At 37.6% G+C, this 16,435-nt stretch overlaps 2 protein-coding genes across 2 annotated transcripts in view; one reads left to right on the top strand and one right to left on the bottom strand.

The window, feature by feature from the left end:
• The window catches only part of LOC139116337 (twitchin-like), a 37,255-nt gene extending 35,310 nt beyond the window's left edge, over positions 1–1,945 (top strand). Inside the window, exon 52 of the mRNA XM_070678970.1 lies at positions 501–1,945. The gene's annotated coding sequence lies outside the window, so the exon portion shown is untranslated. The remainder of the gene's footprint in view (positions 1–500) is intronic.
• A 1,702-nt stretch (positions 1,946–3,647) lies between these two features.
• LOC139115762 (endoglucanase E-4-like) lies at positions 3,648–14,856 on the bottom strand. Its single transcript, XM_070678096.1, has 10 exons — positions 14,559–14,856; positions 13,384–13,542; positions 12,950–13,134; positions 10,960–11,131; positions 9,957–10,071; positions 8,902–9,130; positions 8,532–8,676; positions 4,881–5,058; positions 4,268–4,458; positions 3,648–3,965 (listed from the first exon to the last, which is right to left on the bottom strand). The coding sequence occupies exons 1-10, from the start codon at positions 14,755–14,757 to the stop codon at positions 3,937–3,939; spliced, it is 1,602 nt and encodes a 533-aa protein (XP_070534197.1). The 5' UTR covers positions 14,758–14,856; the 3' UTR covers positions 3,648–3,936.
• Positions 14,857–16,435: the final 1,579 nt, after the last annotated feature.

The following is a 16,435-nucleotide window of genomic DNA, read 5'->3' as shown; positions in this document are numbered from 1 at the left end:
ACATATCTTGTCATCTATTACACAGATAGTTACCTAATTTAGACTTTCAGTACCGAAACGTACAACGTATGTAACCAATGTCTTATCATTCATTTACGTATTATACAAACGTCATCACATGTTATGTGCACTGGGTAGTATTAATATATCTAAATACGTTTCTCTTTTTATTTGACTGTTTCGTCGGTCCAGTTATTTTAAAACATTATTTTAATGTTCTTTACTCTCTCTCTCTCTATCTAGAGTTTAGTTTTTAGTAAGTTTTACTAGAGTGTATTTTTTGAAGATTTCTTTTTTTGTTTCGTCTGTCTATTGCGACTAACTTTACCTTTTATTAACAATACTTCTGTGTACAGAAAATACCTGTTTCTGTATTGCTAGTGTGGTTTTAATGGATTGCCTTATGCCGCGTTCTGAACAAACCTGCAACCACCTCACCAAAGATCATCCTCTGACTTGATGCACGTCTAAAATAAATCCCTGTATGTTTCGCTTGGCAGAATTAGTATCAGAAGAGCACGAAGAAGACAGGATGAACGAAGCTACCGAGGAGGACTGAAAATGACTGTGGACCTGACCGCTCGGCTGTAGCTGGTCCCCCAAATGTAGTATTACCACGGTGAAAGGCTCATGATTTGTCAGCTCACTTCAGCATTAACATGTGCGTGAACGAAAGCAATCGAACAGGAGACTATTCACAGCAATATATACCAATTTTTTGCACATCAGTTTATGTTTAACCAATCACAGAAGTTACGTTCATCGCATGTTAATTCCTTCCGGTTCTTCTTAATAGTCTCTGTTAGTCTGCTAGTGATATTTAGTTGTGTATAAACTGAAAAGCTGATGAAAATATTTCTTGACAATTGCCTCTATTAATAATTTGACCACAAATATCACCATCAGTAACCAAACAAAAAATATTGAAAATTACGAAAAGCGAATTCCAAGACATAAAAGACTGAAGACAAGTCGAATATAGCGAAATAGGAAACGTGAGTTCCAAGATATCTGGTAGTCATAGACTCATCTTAAGTATATCACAAAATTTCGAATAAGAAAAAAAGATTTTTTACTGAAACTTATCTAGGAAAATTTTGAAATTTTTTGTTTCTTTCACGAATAGGTAGATATGACACCCAATGGAACGATACTCGTATTCTGTCCATACTTAAATTATTAGGTTATGAAATTTCGGCGTCTTTTTATCTTGCAGACCTTACATACATCAGTGACGTCATTTTTACGTCACTGAATTAGCACGTCCTTGGAATGTTGCATTAATATTGATAAACTAAAAACAATGCTAAGTGGAGAGTACAGTCTCCCTCAGTTTTTTTTTACTTTTGTTTCATATTTTCGTAAGCTACTTTTTAACGCGTTTTTACTTTTTTTATAGTGAAAACCATGAGAAATCAAAGTGAACAAAGCTCGCATTATTGTTAATCTTAATTCATTGATACCGGAAGGGTTTTGCCATAGAACTTCTGTTCTTTAGGTAATAAGAAAAAAAAAACAGCAACTGTTTTCGCTCGGGGTTACAATATTTGAGCAATTTTCCCGATCTTAGGTACCAGATATATTGAAAGACCTCCAGCAAACGTATCTGGAAACTTATTAAGTTATAAAATCTTTGCACCTTACGGTTGAACGAAACGCGGAAAAGGACATCTTTCGTATGAAACTTCGGTGAACACTAGTTAGCACGAATGTTTCACAAATATGTTTGACTCTTTGCAAATGTCACATTTTACCAAAGCCGTATAATGTTAAGGTGAAACTGCTACAGACATTTTGCGTAGCATTTCCTTAAGATCCATGACATGAAAAATTCAAAACTTTAGAGGTATACAAATTAAACATGAGTTAATACGAGTGTCAGTAGTGCAATATCGCCGGCTTTTCTAACAAGAGCTTTGTTTTAATAAAGTGAAACAAAAAAGTGTATCTTTGTCGTCTTTCTGTTTTACTGAAGTATGTTTGACAAATTAAAGGTATGCACCTATGTCATTTTCTGCGATCTCTCATATGTGAAGCGGACAGAACCTACAAATCACCCCAGTAAAATATTTCTTTCAGTCACCTTGTACAGACTTGCCTCCATCTGTTTGTCCATATCTATCTATCTCTCCATTTTGGTTTGCATGTGAGCGAAGCTCTGCCAGCCCACGTTGTTTTCACGGGTTCATTTGATCACGAACACGGTATGCCTTACGTTTGAGTGTCATCTTCACTCGTTCGTTATACTGAAGCACCTGGGTTATAAGAAAAGCGGTGCACGTTGCATCAACTGCCAAATCTTCCTCAGAACATCTTCTAGCACACTGGTAGATCGATATGAGAAAGGAACTATGGACAATTACTTAGCCTCTGCTATCACAAAGAGGTTGTTTAATATCATAATTACCCGTTGGATTCGATGGTGGCCAACATAAACTTGAACAATACAACCATTTGCAGTAATAGAGCGCGAAGCCACTGCAGCGAACTGCAATAAAACTGCTTGTACTAATTAGTTTCAGCTGTAGCCGTGGCCACTTTGGTGTTGAACAAGGCTACTTGATAAAGACCAAAAAGTCTCCTTGTACAAAGGCAAAACTAGCTCTGTCTGAGGCTCGAGTTGTAAATTAGAGTTTACGATTGGCACCCTGTGTTCAAGATTAAGATACAATGTAACATTACCATGCACTGGTCCATGTACAAATCTTTTTTTTTTATTTCAACTTCCCCAGACAAACTGTCTGCATGGGACATACAATGTTGTCGACTTTGCCAGCTGGCTACAGCTGAAACTAACTAGTGTGAGCAGTTTTATTGCAGTTCACTGCAGTGGATTCGCGCTCTATTACTGAAAAGGGTAGTAACTTGTCACTCGTTTGCATATGATTAGTGAGAACTGTGTGAAACAATGTCTTTGAAATTCATTTGAATATACAGTGATACTAAACCTTATCAACGTTGAAGTACATAAATATTAAAATGCAATCCGAAAAATCTCCTCTACAATGCTGAAGAAATTCACTTGACTTAATTCTCCCAAGCCTTGTTCACCGAGGGTTATCACTCCGTTCCTGTGGTATCTTTGACCCAATGTGAGAAGCGTCAAGCTTCGAACAGCTTCGGCAAACGTTCCGTCTACTAGATCAATTAAATCACAATAGTATCTTGCATACAATGTTTATCGGGATACATGCCATAATTGAAAATATACAGGATATGTGGATTACGTACATACATTGTGTGTTTGGTATTTAAACGTTCTACTGACACACACTCATATAAACGCATACAGTTCAACGTGATCGTGTATGTCTGTCTGTCTGTCTGTCTGTCAGTCAGTCTGTATGTATGTATGTATGTATGTACGTACGTACGTACGTACGTACGTACGTATGTATGTACGTATGTATGTATGTATGTATGTATGTATGTATGTATGTATGTATGTATGTAATGTATGTATGTAATGTATGTATGTATGTATGTATGTATGTATGTATGTATGTATGTACGTACGTACGTACGTACGTACGTATGTATGTAATGTATGTATGTAATGTATGTATGTAATGTATGTATGTTTGTATGTATGTATGTATGTATGTATGTTGTAGTATGTACGTACATGTATACATAAAAGTCCTTATGATAGTATATTATTGATTGCTGTACGATATTTATTCGATCAAATCATCAAATTTTGGGTAACGTAAATTGTAAACTATAATTTGATAGTAAGTCATGGAAACTACGAATTTCAAAATTATAGACAATTCACTTCTCGCATAATTAGCAACATTTTGAAAGTCTTCACGACGGGAATCATCACTAATTTTACCAGGGCATGCTCGATCTTGAAAGACATAAAAGGTGTTGGATCTTTCAGGTTATCTGGTCACGATGGTATGAGTCACAACGTCAACGCCTCGTAATGCTTTATTCGGTTTTCTCCATTTGCATCAGCGCTTAAACGGAAGGAAAGGACAGTTACGTCATCGTATTTCAAAATGACACACCAACGAGGACACGAAAAAAATATGCAAATGTAGGGAAATTTACATATTAATTTGACTGTATGTGCTTCTATGCAAAATTTCCTACCGTCAATGTCAGTGATTCGTTCTTATCTGTCATGTGACTTTTGTAATGGTTTGTTGTTGAGCATCTACACGCCTTGGTACACTGTTAACTTTTGGAACGAATTCACAATTTGGATATATTATTCATTTGCTATGTAACGTTTGAAACTAATTGAAAATTGACATACCTGCTACTGCAGATTGGAAACCGGAATTGTAATAGGTGGTCACTTCGTTACGTACGTAATCGGCTCGGTTGTCACTCCATTCTCCCTTATCGTTCGGTCCTCCGACTACGGCTCCGGTCAGTTCGTTGGCGTTGGGTGTGACCAGATCTCTGAACGTCTTCCAGTTGCATGGTCCGTCCACTGGGCACGTGCTAAGACCACAGAAATGTAATTAAACGTTTGTACACGTAAACAGTCAGAACATCCGCTGTTAAAAGATACAGACCATAAGTCCTATTCATATAGCGGGGCTCAAAGTTATCATGTACATTTTTGGTGAATTTTGCCAAAGGGTGGAATGATTGGGTATTTTCTGACCAACAGATTATTAAGTGCCTAATCAAGAACATGATTGACCTGATAAATAACTAATTGACTGACTTACAGACAAACTGGTTGACTAGCTGACAGACAAATAAAATACTCGCGCTGTATTCTGCATGAAACAACAGTTACTATAACTCCACGCCATAAAATTGCGAGGAAACAGTAAAACATAGAAGCTAACGTAAAACCACAGTGAAATGAAATCGTTACAGCTTGTTCAATATATCACAATCGATGCTTGTATTACCTTCCTCTGTGATGTGGATGGGTCGGCGGGTTTTCACCAAATCCGACCATGAAGCTGTGTCCAGCGTCTCCCAAAATGAAGTGAATTTGATGTTTGGCCCATTCGTACCTCGCTGCTTTGTCGGCGTCTGACGTCACTCCGTACTTGTCTGCCATCAGCGCGACGAAAGCAGCATTAGCTGGAAGAGCGAACGCCAGTGTGTAGTAAGTCATAAAGGATCTACGTTCATGCCTCGATTTTAGGCGCGAACAGACATTTTACCTATAGAAATCGAGAACCCTTCACTGCACAGGTAGCTGTATAATATCGTCCGTACACTCCCTGTGTAAATTTGAGTGGCATTAGACTTCAAGCTCTAGCCTCCCCTTTAAAAGTTTGACCAGAAAAAACTCAATTTTTTATGCAAAACCGTTGAAGGTGATATTAATATAATTATAGATATTTAGAAAAGTAATCGCTCCTCTGTTAAGTGATAAAAACTGCCAACACGAATAAAAACCGAAATTTAAATGAGCGCGCTTCGGAAGGATATGGCTATAACTTGAGAATGACAGCGGTAACATTGCATTTTTTACCTGGCTGTCGAGCTACATGGACTGACCGTCATGTTAAGTGCATCCTGAAGCAGCACGTTTGTAATCGCAAATGCCGTGTACGGGCTCATAATTGTGGGTTTGGACCACTTGAAATTGTTTGTGTCAAAACAACACACATATACGGTAACTTCCTGTGCTCATGTAATCATTATAAATAAAATATAACGAAATATAATTGGTATTTAATGGCTACATCATGAGGCTGGCATGGTAGCTGCCATCTTGAAAATACCCACGATGCAACACGTTTTTTTTCTCATGTCGGATGTTTAACTGCTCGGCGAGCGTTTATTTTTCTCGAGTAGGGTGTTCAATTCTCGGCTTAGCTCTCTATGAAAGCCCTGTACATGGTTCTTTTTATCTGCTTATCGAATTGATGATTATAATTTATGCAAACTGTACAGTAAATACCTTTGTTAGGGACTGGACATAAATTACAGGGGGGGGTGGGCCGGTGTTTTTCAAAAAAACGCTGCGTAAAAAATAGTGACCCTTCAAAAGTTCATGCACAAAAATTAGTGACCCTCCCCCTTATCCGTGCATGAAAATAAGTGACCCTCCCCTGTTACTCAATACCCCCCCCCCCAAAAAAAACCCCGCAATGTGTTAAAGACCCCCTTCTGACTTGCTATACTTTTTAAGTCGCCCTCCCGAAAGGAAGGCAAAATGTGGCCGATATAACGCGTTGTCCAAAAAACATCAAATCATATGTGTGTTATTCATGTAAATGTACTTTGCTTGAAGTGGCAGGTAAAAAGTGCATGCCTGTACAAAAAATGTAAGTTTTAGATTTTATCGATAATGTTGATTCACTATACATGTAGTCGACTATAAGAAAACTACGAACGTGTATTTTCCAGTATAAAACTAGCTATATCTGTTCATATACAGATGTTTAATAACTGATATAGATATACTTGATTAGCATGGGTTGTTTACAAGTGCACATGTGAACAAGATATTTGATTTTGGAATTTCTGTCAAAATGTTGATCCACTATACATGGGAGTCTATGACAAAACTATACATCGGAGTCTATGACAAAACTGTCAAAAAATTTTCAGAATTAAAAATTTGCACCATTTGTGCATATATGGACCCTGAATAATTGACATAATATTGCTTGATTAGAAGAGGGTGGTAAAATGTGCATCTGTGTACAATAACTTTGTTTTTGGAATTTCGCATAAAATGTTGATCCACTATACATGGGAGTCTATGACAAAACTGTAAAAAAAAATTTCAGAATTAAAAATATGCACTATTTGTGTATATATGACCCTGAATAATTGACATAATTGTGCTTGATTAGCAGAGGGTGGTAACACGTGCATCTGTGTACAATAACTTTGTTTTTTGAACTTCGCTCAGTGAAATGTGGATCCATTATACATTGTAGTCTATGAAGAAACTACGAATAATTTTTTTTAAATACAAAACTTGGCAAATCTGTGTATTTATGTATGCTTGATTATTGATATTTATGTTCTTGATTAGACTAGAGTGGTTACAAGTCCATGTGTGTGCAAGAAATTTGATTTTGGAATTTCACCGAAATGTTGATTCACTATACATGGCAGTCTATGGTGAAACCCTATGAATAATTTTTTCCAATACAAAAATAGGTAAATCTGTGCATCTATGTACACTGAATTATTGGTACTAATGTTCATGATTAGACTAGAGTGGTTTCAAGCCAATGGTTGTGCAAGAAATTTGATTTTGGCATATCACTTAAATGTCGATTTACTATACATGGCAGTCTATGATGAAACTATGAATAATTTTTTTCCAATACAAAAATAGGAAAATCTGTGCATTTATGTACACTTGATTATTGGTATTAATGTTCATGATTAGACTAGAGTAGTTTCAAGTCAATGGGTGTGCAAGAAATTTGATTTTGGAATTTCACTGAAATGTCCATTCACTATACATGGCAGTCTATGATGAAACTATGAATAATTTTTTTCCAATACAAAAATAGGAAAATCTGTGCATTTATGTACACTTGATTATTGGTATTAATGTTCATGATTAGACTAGAGTAGTTTCAAGTCAATGGGTGTGCAAGAAATTTGATTTTGGAATTTCACTGAAATGTCCATTCACTATACATGGCACTCTATGATGAAACTATGAATAATTTTTTTCCAATACAAAACTTGGTAAACCTGTGCATTTATGTACACCTAATTATTTGTATTAATATTCATGATTAGACTAGAGTGGTTTCAAGTCAATGGGTGTGCAAGAAATTTGATTTTGGAATTTCACCAAAATGTTGATTCACTATACATGGCACTCTATGATGAAACTACAAGTAACTCATAGGTTATCTGATCCTAAATTGTTATTCAAAAGTTGTTCGACCTGAAGCTTCCAGTTGTTATTGATGACACTATGCACTATTCTGAACAGTTTGTATTCTGTCAATGTCCTCAAAAAATTAAAAAATGTACATACAGCGACATGAACGTTTGACACCGACCTATACCCAATGTATTGTCAATGGGAGAATGATGTCAAATAAGTAATCTCCCAAATTGTTATTGAAAGAGTCATTATAGGGGACAGTTATGCACAATAGTGTTGAATAAGTAGAAATCATGACAACTTAAATCAATGTGGCTGCTTGGATCATCAATACATTGTTTATTATACCTGAAATTTGCGGCCGAAGGGCGCGCCGAAAATGGTAATGGCAGAAAATGAAAGTGCCAGGAGGTATTTTTTCTTTTTTCAGTATTCCATAACGTGCACATGCAATTTCAGCTTTGATGCATGAAAAAAGGTGACCCTCCCCCATAGGCTTGCACAAAATTTTATGACCCTTCAAAAATGCTTGCGCGAAAAATGGCGACCCACTCCCAAAAAACACCGGCCCACCCCCCCCTGTAATTTGTGTCCAGTCCCTTATACTGTTTATTACACTTTCGGATATAAAACTTTGCAAAGCGCATAATCCAATATACCAAGTCACGTGTCATACCTCAAACAAACAAGCCACGCTCTACCTGGACGAGAACCTACCAACCTTTGGACAAGAACTTACCTGCGATTCCGTTGCTGCCCCAGATGAGCTGAGGTCTAACGGAGAGGCCTCCAGGCGTCCTGGGCACAAGGTCCTTCCAGGCATCAATGAACTTGTTGACCTTCTTTGCGCTTATCCTGTCTTTCGTCAGTTTATACAGGAGCAACTTTGTGAAATTGGTGAAAAGACAACAGCGTCATTCTTGGCTCTACTACTATTGAATCGTGTTTTTCTCCCCTACATTTTACTGATATCAAATGTACATATCTTCTAAATTACAAAGTAATATCGACGCCCACTAAAACCGTCTATATGCAAGGCTAAAATCAATGAACGGATACGACTGACGGTCAGCATCGAATCACAGTTGGGATGAATGTTTCTTACATACCTGGACAGCCGGTCGCTTATCGTTCCAGCTCATGGCAAAGGCCTTGCCTTTCAGGGAGAACTTTGTTGTCTGGAACATCTTGACGGCCGCGTGGATGTAGAGTTCGTCTCCGTCGAATGTGTCCATAGTGGCGGCAGCTTCGCCCGCTCGGCTGAGATACTCTGGAGTTCCGGTGGCGAGGTACAACCACAGGCAGGCCCAAGCAAGTTCGTCGTGGAATCGGATGGATCTATTCGTAAACGATTGCATGGGAATTATAAAAAATTGCTGCGAAAGGCAGGGAGACACTTGAGGCTTCGGATTGAAAGGCTATTTGCCGTGAGTTAAGGTAATATGCGCCTCGAAAATGAAAGACAAACTTTCAAAATTAACCCACACAAGCTCTAAAAGAAGAGATCTGTAGTAAGATTTTTAAGGTACAGAAGTCTGTGTCATGCTCATGATCTACATTCTGATTTACATTAAAGCGTCAGTGGTTTCATATTTTCTGTATAATGTAGTTTTCGGTATAGGTTCAGTTATGTCATATTAGGCATAAAAAATATTGTGTTTCTGTTAACATGCCCCGATGAAATAGGTCGGTCGAGAACTATTTTGTTGTTCATATTTATAGGGTGTGGCCCATTACAAAGTAGCAAAATTTAGCGTGAGGTTTGAAAAAGGAAAACAAAGTAGGTCGGGTCACTGGAAAAATGTTATTTTTTATTTGGCTTTGTTGTAATAGGAGATGTGTCTGATTGTCATTACTCTACAAGAATTGTCTGAACACATTTGACAACAGAAATAATATATTTTGGTGTATCCTAAATATTGATGCCGATGTAGAGCTTCTTATAAAAATGTGACATTATCAATATAATCTTCTGGCTGCTTTATAGATTGCTGTTTTGCTGAGCCGATTTGTAATAACAGCATATTAGTTCTTAAATGTTAAGATGGCTGCTCTGTTCAAATGGCAGTTAAAGCAACGCAATTAGGGCTTTAGACAGTGTTATTGATAATATTTATTTATGTGATGTCATTTAACAAACTGAAGAAGGCAAACGGAGTCTTACACGTAGTATTGGTTTCCGGTTTCAGATGTCATAGGGTAGTATTTCCCTGGGTTGTTGTGAGCCAAGTTATACAAACTTTGAGCTTTCTGCAGGCATTGATCTGCAAACGCCTTATCTTGAGGGAGAGAAGAAATACATGTGTGAGACAGGACTTCAAAAAAGTGATTCAAAAAAATCATAAGTTGGGTGTGTGGATTTACAATTTGATTTTATTGTCAGACATGCGTCAAAAACAGGGAAGTTGTTGGCACGGCTATGGTCGAACAGTTCTCTAGAAATTGCAATTTCACAAACAGTAACCTAAACGGCAAAAAGAAAAACGAATAAAAATCACGACACGGGTGTACATGCAGGTGTATAGAATTGCCGGAAAATCGTTCACCGATTACTCGGTCGTTTTTCTGAGTTTCGTATGCTAACAAATCAAACACCGTTTTCTATTGATATGTTGCGTAAAGTGACACACATAATGGTGTCAGGGTCAATAAATGCAATAATCATACAGTAGTAAAAAGACAGATTTCTCCAAAATGTTGATCATGTGAATTTGTTGCGAAGATTAATATACTGAACTGCTGCACAATAGTATACTAACAGAAAAAGGACTGACTGATAACACCATCAAAAGCCGATTTGATCCGCCGCAAAAATGCGGAGACCTTCTCTACCCGGCATGCACCTTGCAGAGTTTTTCTTTACCCCTTTTCCTGCCAAGTCCATATTTCACCATCAGGTCAAGATGGTTAAAATTAATGAAACACAACATATTCCATATCGTGTATTCTAATATAATACTGAACATTTGAAAGCTGTTGAAAACATAAATACTGTAAACTTGATTTTGTTTTGGACAAAAGATGCTATAACATACTACGCCAAGTGGTTGAAAATACGTCATGTTTTGGATCAATACCGCTTTTTAATGACTTGGCTGATGGGGAAGTGATACCGTCTTGCAGGAAAAGGGTTAATATTCGTCACGGTAAATATAGCATAGGCCTACCAGAGTAATCGCTCGTCTTGTTGAAAGCGATCGAACAGACGGCCAGCGCAGCCGCAGTCTCCCCTGCTACGTCAGAACACGTGTCATCTTTGGTGCATGTCCAAGTCGGTCTCTCCATCGTCATGCTCTCGGCCCTCCCCCAATAGTTATGGTCTGCTCCAGGGTCCCCTACCTGTTCACAATATCAAGATATTGGATGTTTAAGGCCATCGTCTGGGCTAATGTCGGTCAAAATGCTCAAAAAATCAAATTTTATTTTTTTTCCTTCATTGTCACCCTCGACATGTATACTTTCAAATAAGCTATATCATTCTTCAAAAAATATTAACTAAAATCAAGAAAAATCGCGGTTTTTTCCCACTGACCCCAGATCAAATTTTATTTAGTCAAATTATATATTCAAAACAGGTAAATTGCTATTTTTTGTTGCCTAAAAACTTTGTTGAGTTATGGCATCATGTATGAAGTAGTGACCATTTGCTTGCTTATTGAAGCAGCTTTTTCAGAGGTAAAATATGGCGTTGTGGAAATTGTGAGTTTGAGACTAATTGCAGTCTAAAAAAGCCAGATCAATGAGTAATCGGGAAGAAATTTGCAACAAATGATTCTGTTTTATATTTTGTGTGGATATTACTGTAAGGCATATGAAGATTTTCATTCAGGTATAGCAATTAAACCAGAAAAAGGTGTCCATATACATAACAGGTAAAGAATCTCACATGAATTTCATTATCATGCTGATTATAAAATCAATGTTTTTTTAATAATTAACAGTTCATTTTTCACTTAGAAAGCAATTACAACCAGGCTTTTGTAAATAGAATTGTAACTGACAATTTAAACTTGTTCAATACCCTATTTTGAGGTCGTAAACTTTGCATGAAGTATGAGTATCACCTTTATGTTGTAAACATTTCAATCCAATATTCCTAACAATTGTGTTTTGTACTGCATTCGTTTCTTGTGGAGTAATAACTCTTGAAAGAATGGTTGGAATGCAATGAAAATCAGCCAACATATGTGAAATTAAATACTTTACAAAATAAACCTCAAAAAACAAGGTCATCCAATCATGTCATAGTAGAAACTTGACGGAAAGTTGTGAAATTTATTAATTTTTCAATCTTACCGAGATGACTATGATTTAATTTATATTGACATCTTATACAGTGTCATAGATTTAGGTTCATATTGTAATACATATACATCTGAATGCTACAGAAAAAATTCGGTTGTTGTATGACTTTTCGTTCAATAGATATCTTTGCCACAAATTTCCTCATATTTTTAACCCTGAAATTGGCGCCATGGCAACCGAATATCCTGTTTTCCCCCTGCACTGCATCTTACCATCTACTGCAACAAAAAGATGACAAACTCTGAAAACAAGGTACTACACGGTTAGTGTTTTAAAATAGCCCCTACAATAGCCTTAAGCCATTTAAAACGTCAGGGTAGCTTTGCCCAATGTGAACATCAACGTACACGCTTTAATTTTAGGTGTACAATTTGTATACAAAATTGACGAGGAATGTTTCAAGTTGTTGACTCCGGGGGTGCTACTCATATCTTGTGTGACGGCGTGGTTTTGTCTGCAGGGTTAACAATACAGGCGTGTTCTTCACATTTGCCATCGATGTTTGGTACGCCAGTAAAGATTTCTGTCTATCTCCCGTGCTACACATTTGTCGAGGAAATTGGGCTAATGTAAGCTCATGAATATTTCATATTTTCTTGTGTGACATAATTCTGAGTGCCTTATTGAACATAGTGTTAAAGTTTGAATATGTCTTAAAAGTCACTCAACAAAAATCTGCCTGTAATCTCATTCGCTGCATCTCTATTTCCAGAGAAGGAGGTCGTCAAATAATCATACTCTCTTTTAGTTTGGTACCGGTGCCCTTTCCCATACCTAAGCCATAATGTTCAAGACCTTTAACTTGACCTAGAGTAGAAAGAGTGATGTATATTCTCCTTCCTTAGAACCTACCCCATAGTAGTAGACATCCGGCGATGGATGGCATTTGATGAAATACTCGCACGGCCATCTGATAGCGTCAAGCATGTTACCAAGCTCGCCAGCTTCTTCGTACGATTCCCAGAACTCTATCAGACCCCAGCCTAACATGTTGGTACTGAAGGCCATTGGGAAGTTGAACTTGACGTGATCGCCAGCTGTTTTTACGGTGGATAGGTCGGTGGAGGCGGATAAGGAAAAAGAAAAAAATGTTGCAGTGATTGTGTGGAGACAGAGTCATCAAAGGGAGTATATGGAATGCATGTAGGTGCGATGCAAAATCGCTAATGAAACTTCTATGGGAATTAAATGTAAAATATTAATGAAATCTGTGGCTGTGAGATTCAAAAAGGGCGCCAAAATCCACAAAACGGGTTTCCACTCTGCAAGAGTAAGTTTCAACCTACCGTCGTACCAGCCTCCCGTTAAATCTACCCCGACGTCACTTCCGTCGTCCAGCCCGGAGTCACCTCGCCAGGGTATGCGGTTATTCTCGGGAAGTTTGCCGGAGCGTTGTGCTTCGTAGAATAGGAGCGATTTGTGCAGAACTTCGGCGTAGTCGTACTCTGCCGAGTGATAGTAAAAAGCAGAACAATATTAGCACAGGTAGATAAATGTACACTGTAGCTTATGACGCGGAGTGACAGCATAACGCACCTCGGGGACATATTCGGACTGTCAAACTTTTTACCATACTTTTTAGTTTACCACTTGTCGCGATTCATTTTGAAGCTCATGGAATAAATAAATTTTTTGGCGGTTTATTTTTGTGAAAATCGAATTTTTTTTTAAAAATTTTGCCCGTAGAGTTATTACACGGACGGCACCCAGTTTGAATTTAAAGCGTCAAATATGATAGGTAATTTGTGACCCCGATTTGTATTTTTGATTTCGAAAGGAAATGTTTTAAAGTTCCCTCACGTAAAATTTGAGCAAAACTTTCATTCTTTAAATTTCGAGGCGGGTACTACACGGAGGGATGAAATTTTTAATGGGCGATATACGTTAAGAGTCTTAACATGCTATTGGTCAAAGATTGAGGACATAGAAGGTAAGCGATCATGAATGGAAACAAAATGCTTTTAGTCACGCAACTCCCTACATGTTCATATTTTCTCGTCTCAGTATTAGCTACGGGCTGATGCTTATATTTTCATGACAAATAAAAAAACTTATTCTCTCCTGTGAGACATTTATTCAGCACAGTCCATCAGATTTGTAAATGTTACGATAAATTGTACATAATGTGTTTTCGGATCATGTCGAAATTGATTTTTACTTCCCGGCGTCCGCGGTTGAGATTTTAGTCCGTTTAATCCCGAGAACGGCTAAACACTAGAATACTTTGATGGAAGAACATCGGTAGCACTGGGGCCCAAACTTTGCAGCTTTGCAAAACTACCAGGCTCCTTAATTTTCCTCTGATTATTTCATGACAGCATTACAGCTTGTCACCTCTTGGCTAAAGTTCTGGTCTTCTGAGCAAAGCTTGGTGTATTTCACTTCTCAACGTACTGTTTGTATAATGTCAGAAATATCGAAATCACTGTAAAATTCTGGTAAATGAAATGCGTGTTCTTACCAGCGGATCGCTTGCGCCTTTCTCCACTGACTTCACCGCTGTCTTCTTCGTCATCGTAAGACGCGCTTTCATCGTCGTCTTCGGGTACGAACTGGGGTACCAATTCTGGATCGGGCGTGTCGTCGTCCTCTTCCGCGTCGCAGCGGACCGACACGGCGAAGACTGAGAGAAAGACAAGCAGTAGTGTCGACGAATGCATCGCAATCTAGTGGAATTCTAGTGTCGAAAGAACTCTACTTCCGACCAATGATCCAAGAAGCAATCCACAGGTCTTTTATACACTTCCATGAGCGGGACTAAGGGGCCTAATAAGCTATTTTTTTATTTTTCACATTTAATAAAATGACAACTGAATAATATTACCATGGTATGTGTGTTGGTCTTATAGCAGATCACCGTCGATATTGCAGACAAATATATCATAAGTCGCATTACCATGGCGTGTTCATAATAATAATAATAATAATAATAATAATGACTTTTTGAATTTTCATGATATCCAAATTTACAACATGACAACAACAAGATTAAGTGTCTCTATGGTGAAAAAATATTTTTATTGAAAATATTTCAAACAGTTTATGACTGAAAACCAGAGTGTTGATTATCTCCGAGTTGTAGAACGATGGTGAAACGCTCCATCAGTTTGACATGAAAGCCTTTTGCATATAGTTCTCTCTAACTTTTTACTGTCAGGCGTAAATTGAGTTCGGCAAACATCTTGTTCGATTCAGTCTGATTTCCTCCTTTTCTATCACTGACCGTAATATGATAGGAAAAAGAGTATGTGTCAAAGTTTCCAATTCATTTTATAGACAAAGAAATAACAACGTGCCAAGGTCAGTAGATTTTTGGCAAACAGCCGTTTCATACGGAAAATAGGTTTTATTTTCAAACAAGTCTAGTGCCAGTTTCCTCTGTCGTAAGCTAAAGGAAACAATTAGAACGATATAGATTTTTGTCGTTAGGTTTCCATGACCAGTTTTCCGGATTGCCATTTACCGACTCCGAGATTGGTAAAACAGAAAAACACGAGCAGTGAAAACACCCAAAGACTGAGACTCGGCTAAAGTTTGCTACTTTCGCAAGTGAAAAGCGTATGGAACTTTGGAAAACTATGTACACGCCGTGCCTATTCCTATACTTTGAAGACGGGAAAAATTGCACATTGTGAATCCTTGAATCCTAGGGTGCATTTCTTAGGTCTGTACAAGTAACCTTCTTCCAGAATACGAGAGTACCACAACAGTAACGTTACAATTCTGAGGTTAGGCGCTTTAAATAAAAATCTTTGTTTGCAATCCGCGTGCTGGTAGGTTTTCAGAGAACTCTAAGAAACAAACACAATGTTGACACTATTACAAATAAAAATATTTTTCCAAAAGAAACCAAATAAAAATTGAGCTTATGTTAATACACCTGTGTTTTTCGTTTGTGTCTGTTTTTTCCCTGGCTGGCTGGTAGGTTTTTAAAAAATCCAAGGACGGCAAACAAAGAAATTTCTTTTATGACCTAAGTATACCGTACCGTTGCGTGGGTGACCGAAAACGGAGACGTCATGCGGTCATTCAGGACAAGGACACAAAAAGCATTGTCCCCGCATATGAATATATTAATTTGCATCTCTAAGATGCACGCATGAAATAGCACCGCTACGCAGATTTGGAATGTAATAGCCGCTTCACTGCACGCATCATATTCAATGGCGAACAGATGTTGACAGTGGGGCATATTAGATGCAAACGTGTATGAAATGAAAATATTTCATATAAACCAACCGCTGAGAGTAGTACATTAAAAGCTGACTTTCACAAAAATATCATGTTGTGTATGCTTGAAAAAATTCGACAGGAAAGTAATATCTTACTGAGGATAAT

The sequence above is a fragment of the Ptychodera flava genome, chromosome 17 (assembly GCF_041260155.1).
Source record: "Ptychodera flava strain L36383 chromosome 17, AS_Pfla_20210202, whole genome shotgun sequence".
NCBI classification, from domain to species: domain Eukaryota; kingdom Metazoa; phylum Hemichordata; class Enteropneusta; family Ptychoderidae; genus Ptychodera; species Ptychodera flava.
This window is presented reverse-complemented; position numbering and strand designations above follow the sequence as displayed.

Excerpts from the sequence above, each read along its gene's own strand:
- LOC139115762 (XM_070678096.1), bottom strand. The coding sequence starts at position 14,757 with ATGCATTCGTCGACACTACTGCTTGTCTTTCTCTCAGTCTTCGCCGTG. Across the intron at positions 13,543-14,558 it reads AAGGCGCAAGCGATCCGCTG|AGTACGACTACGCCGAAGTT; the intron begins GTAAGAACACGC and ends ATCACTCGGCAG. Across the intron at positions 3,966-4,267 it reads TTTCCAATCTGCAGTAGCAG|CGCTGATGCAAATGGAGAAA; the intron begins GTATGTCAATTT and ends CTTCCGTTTAAG.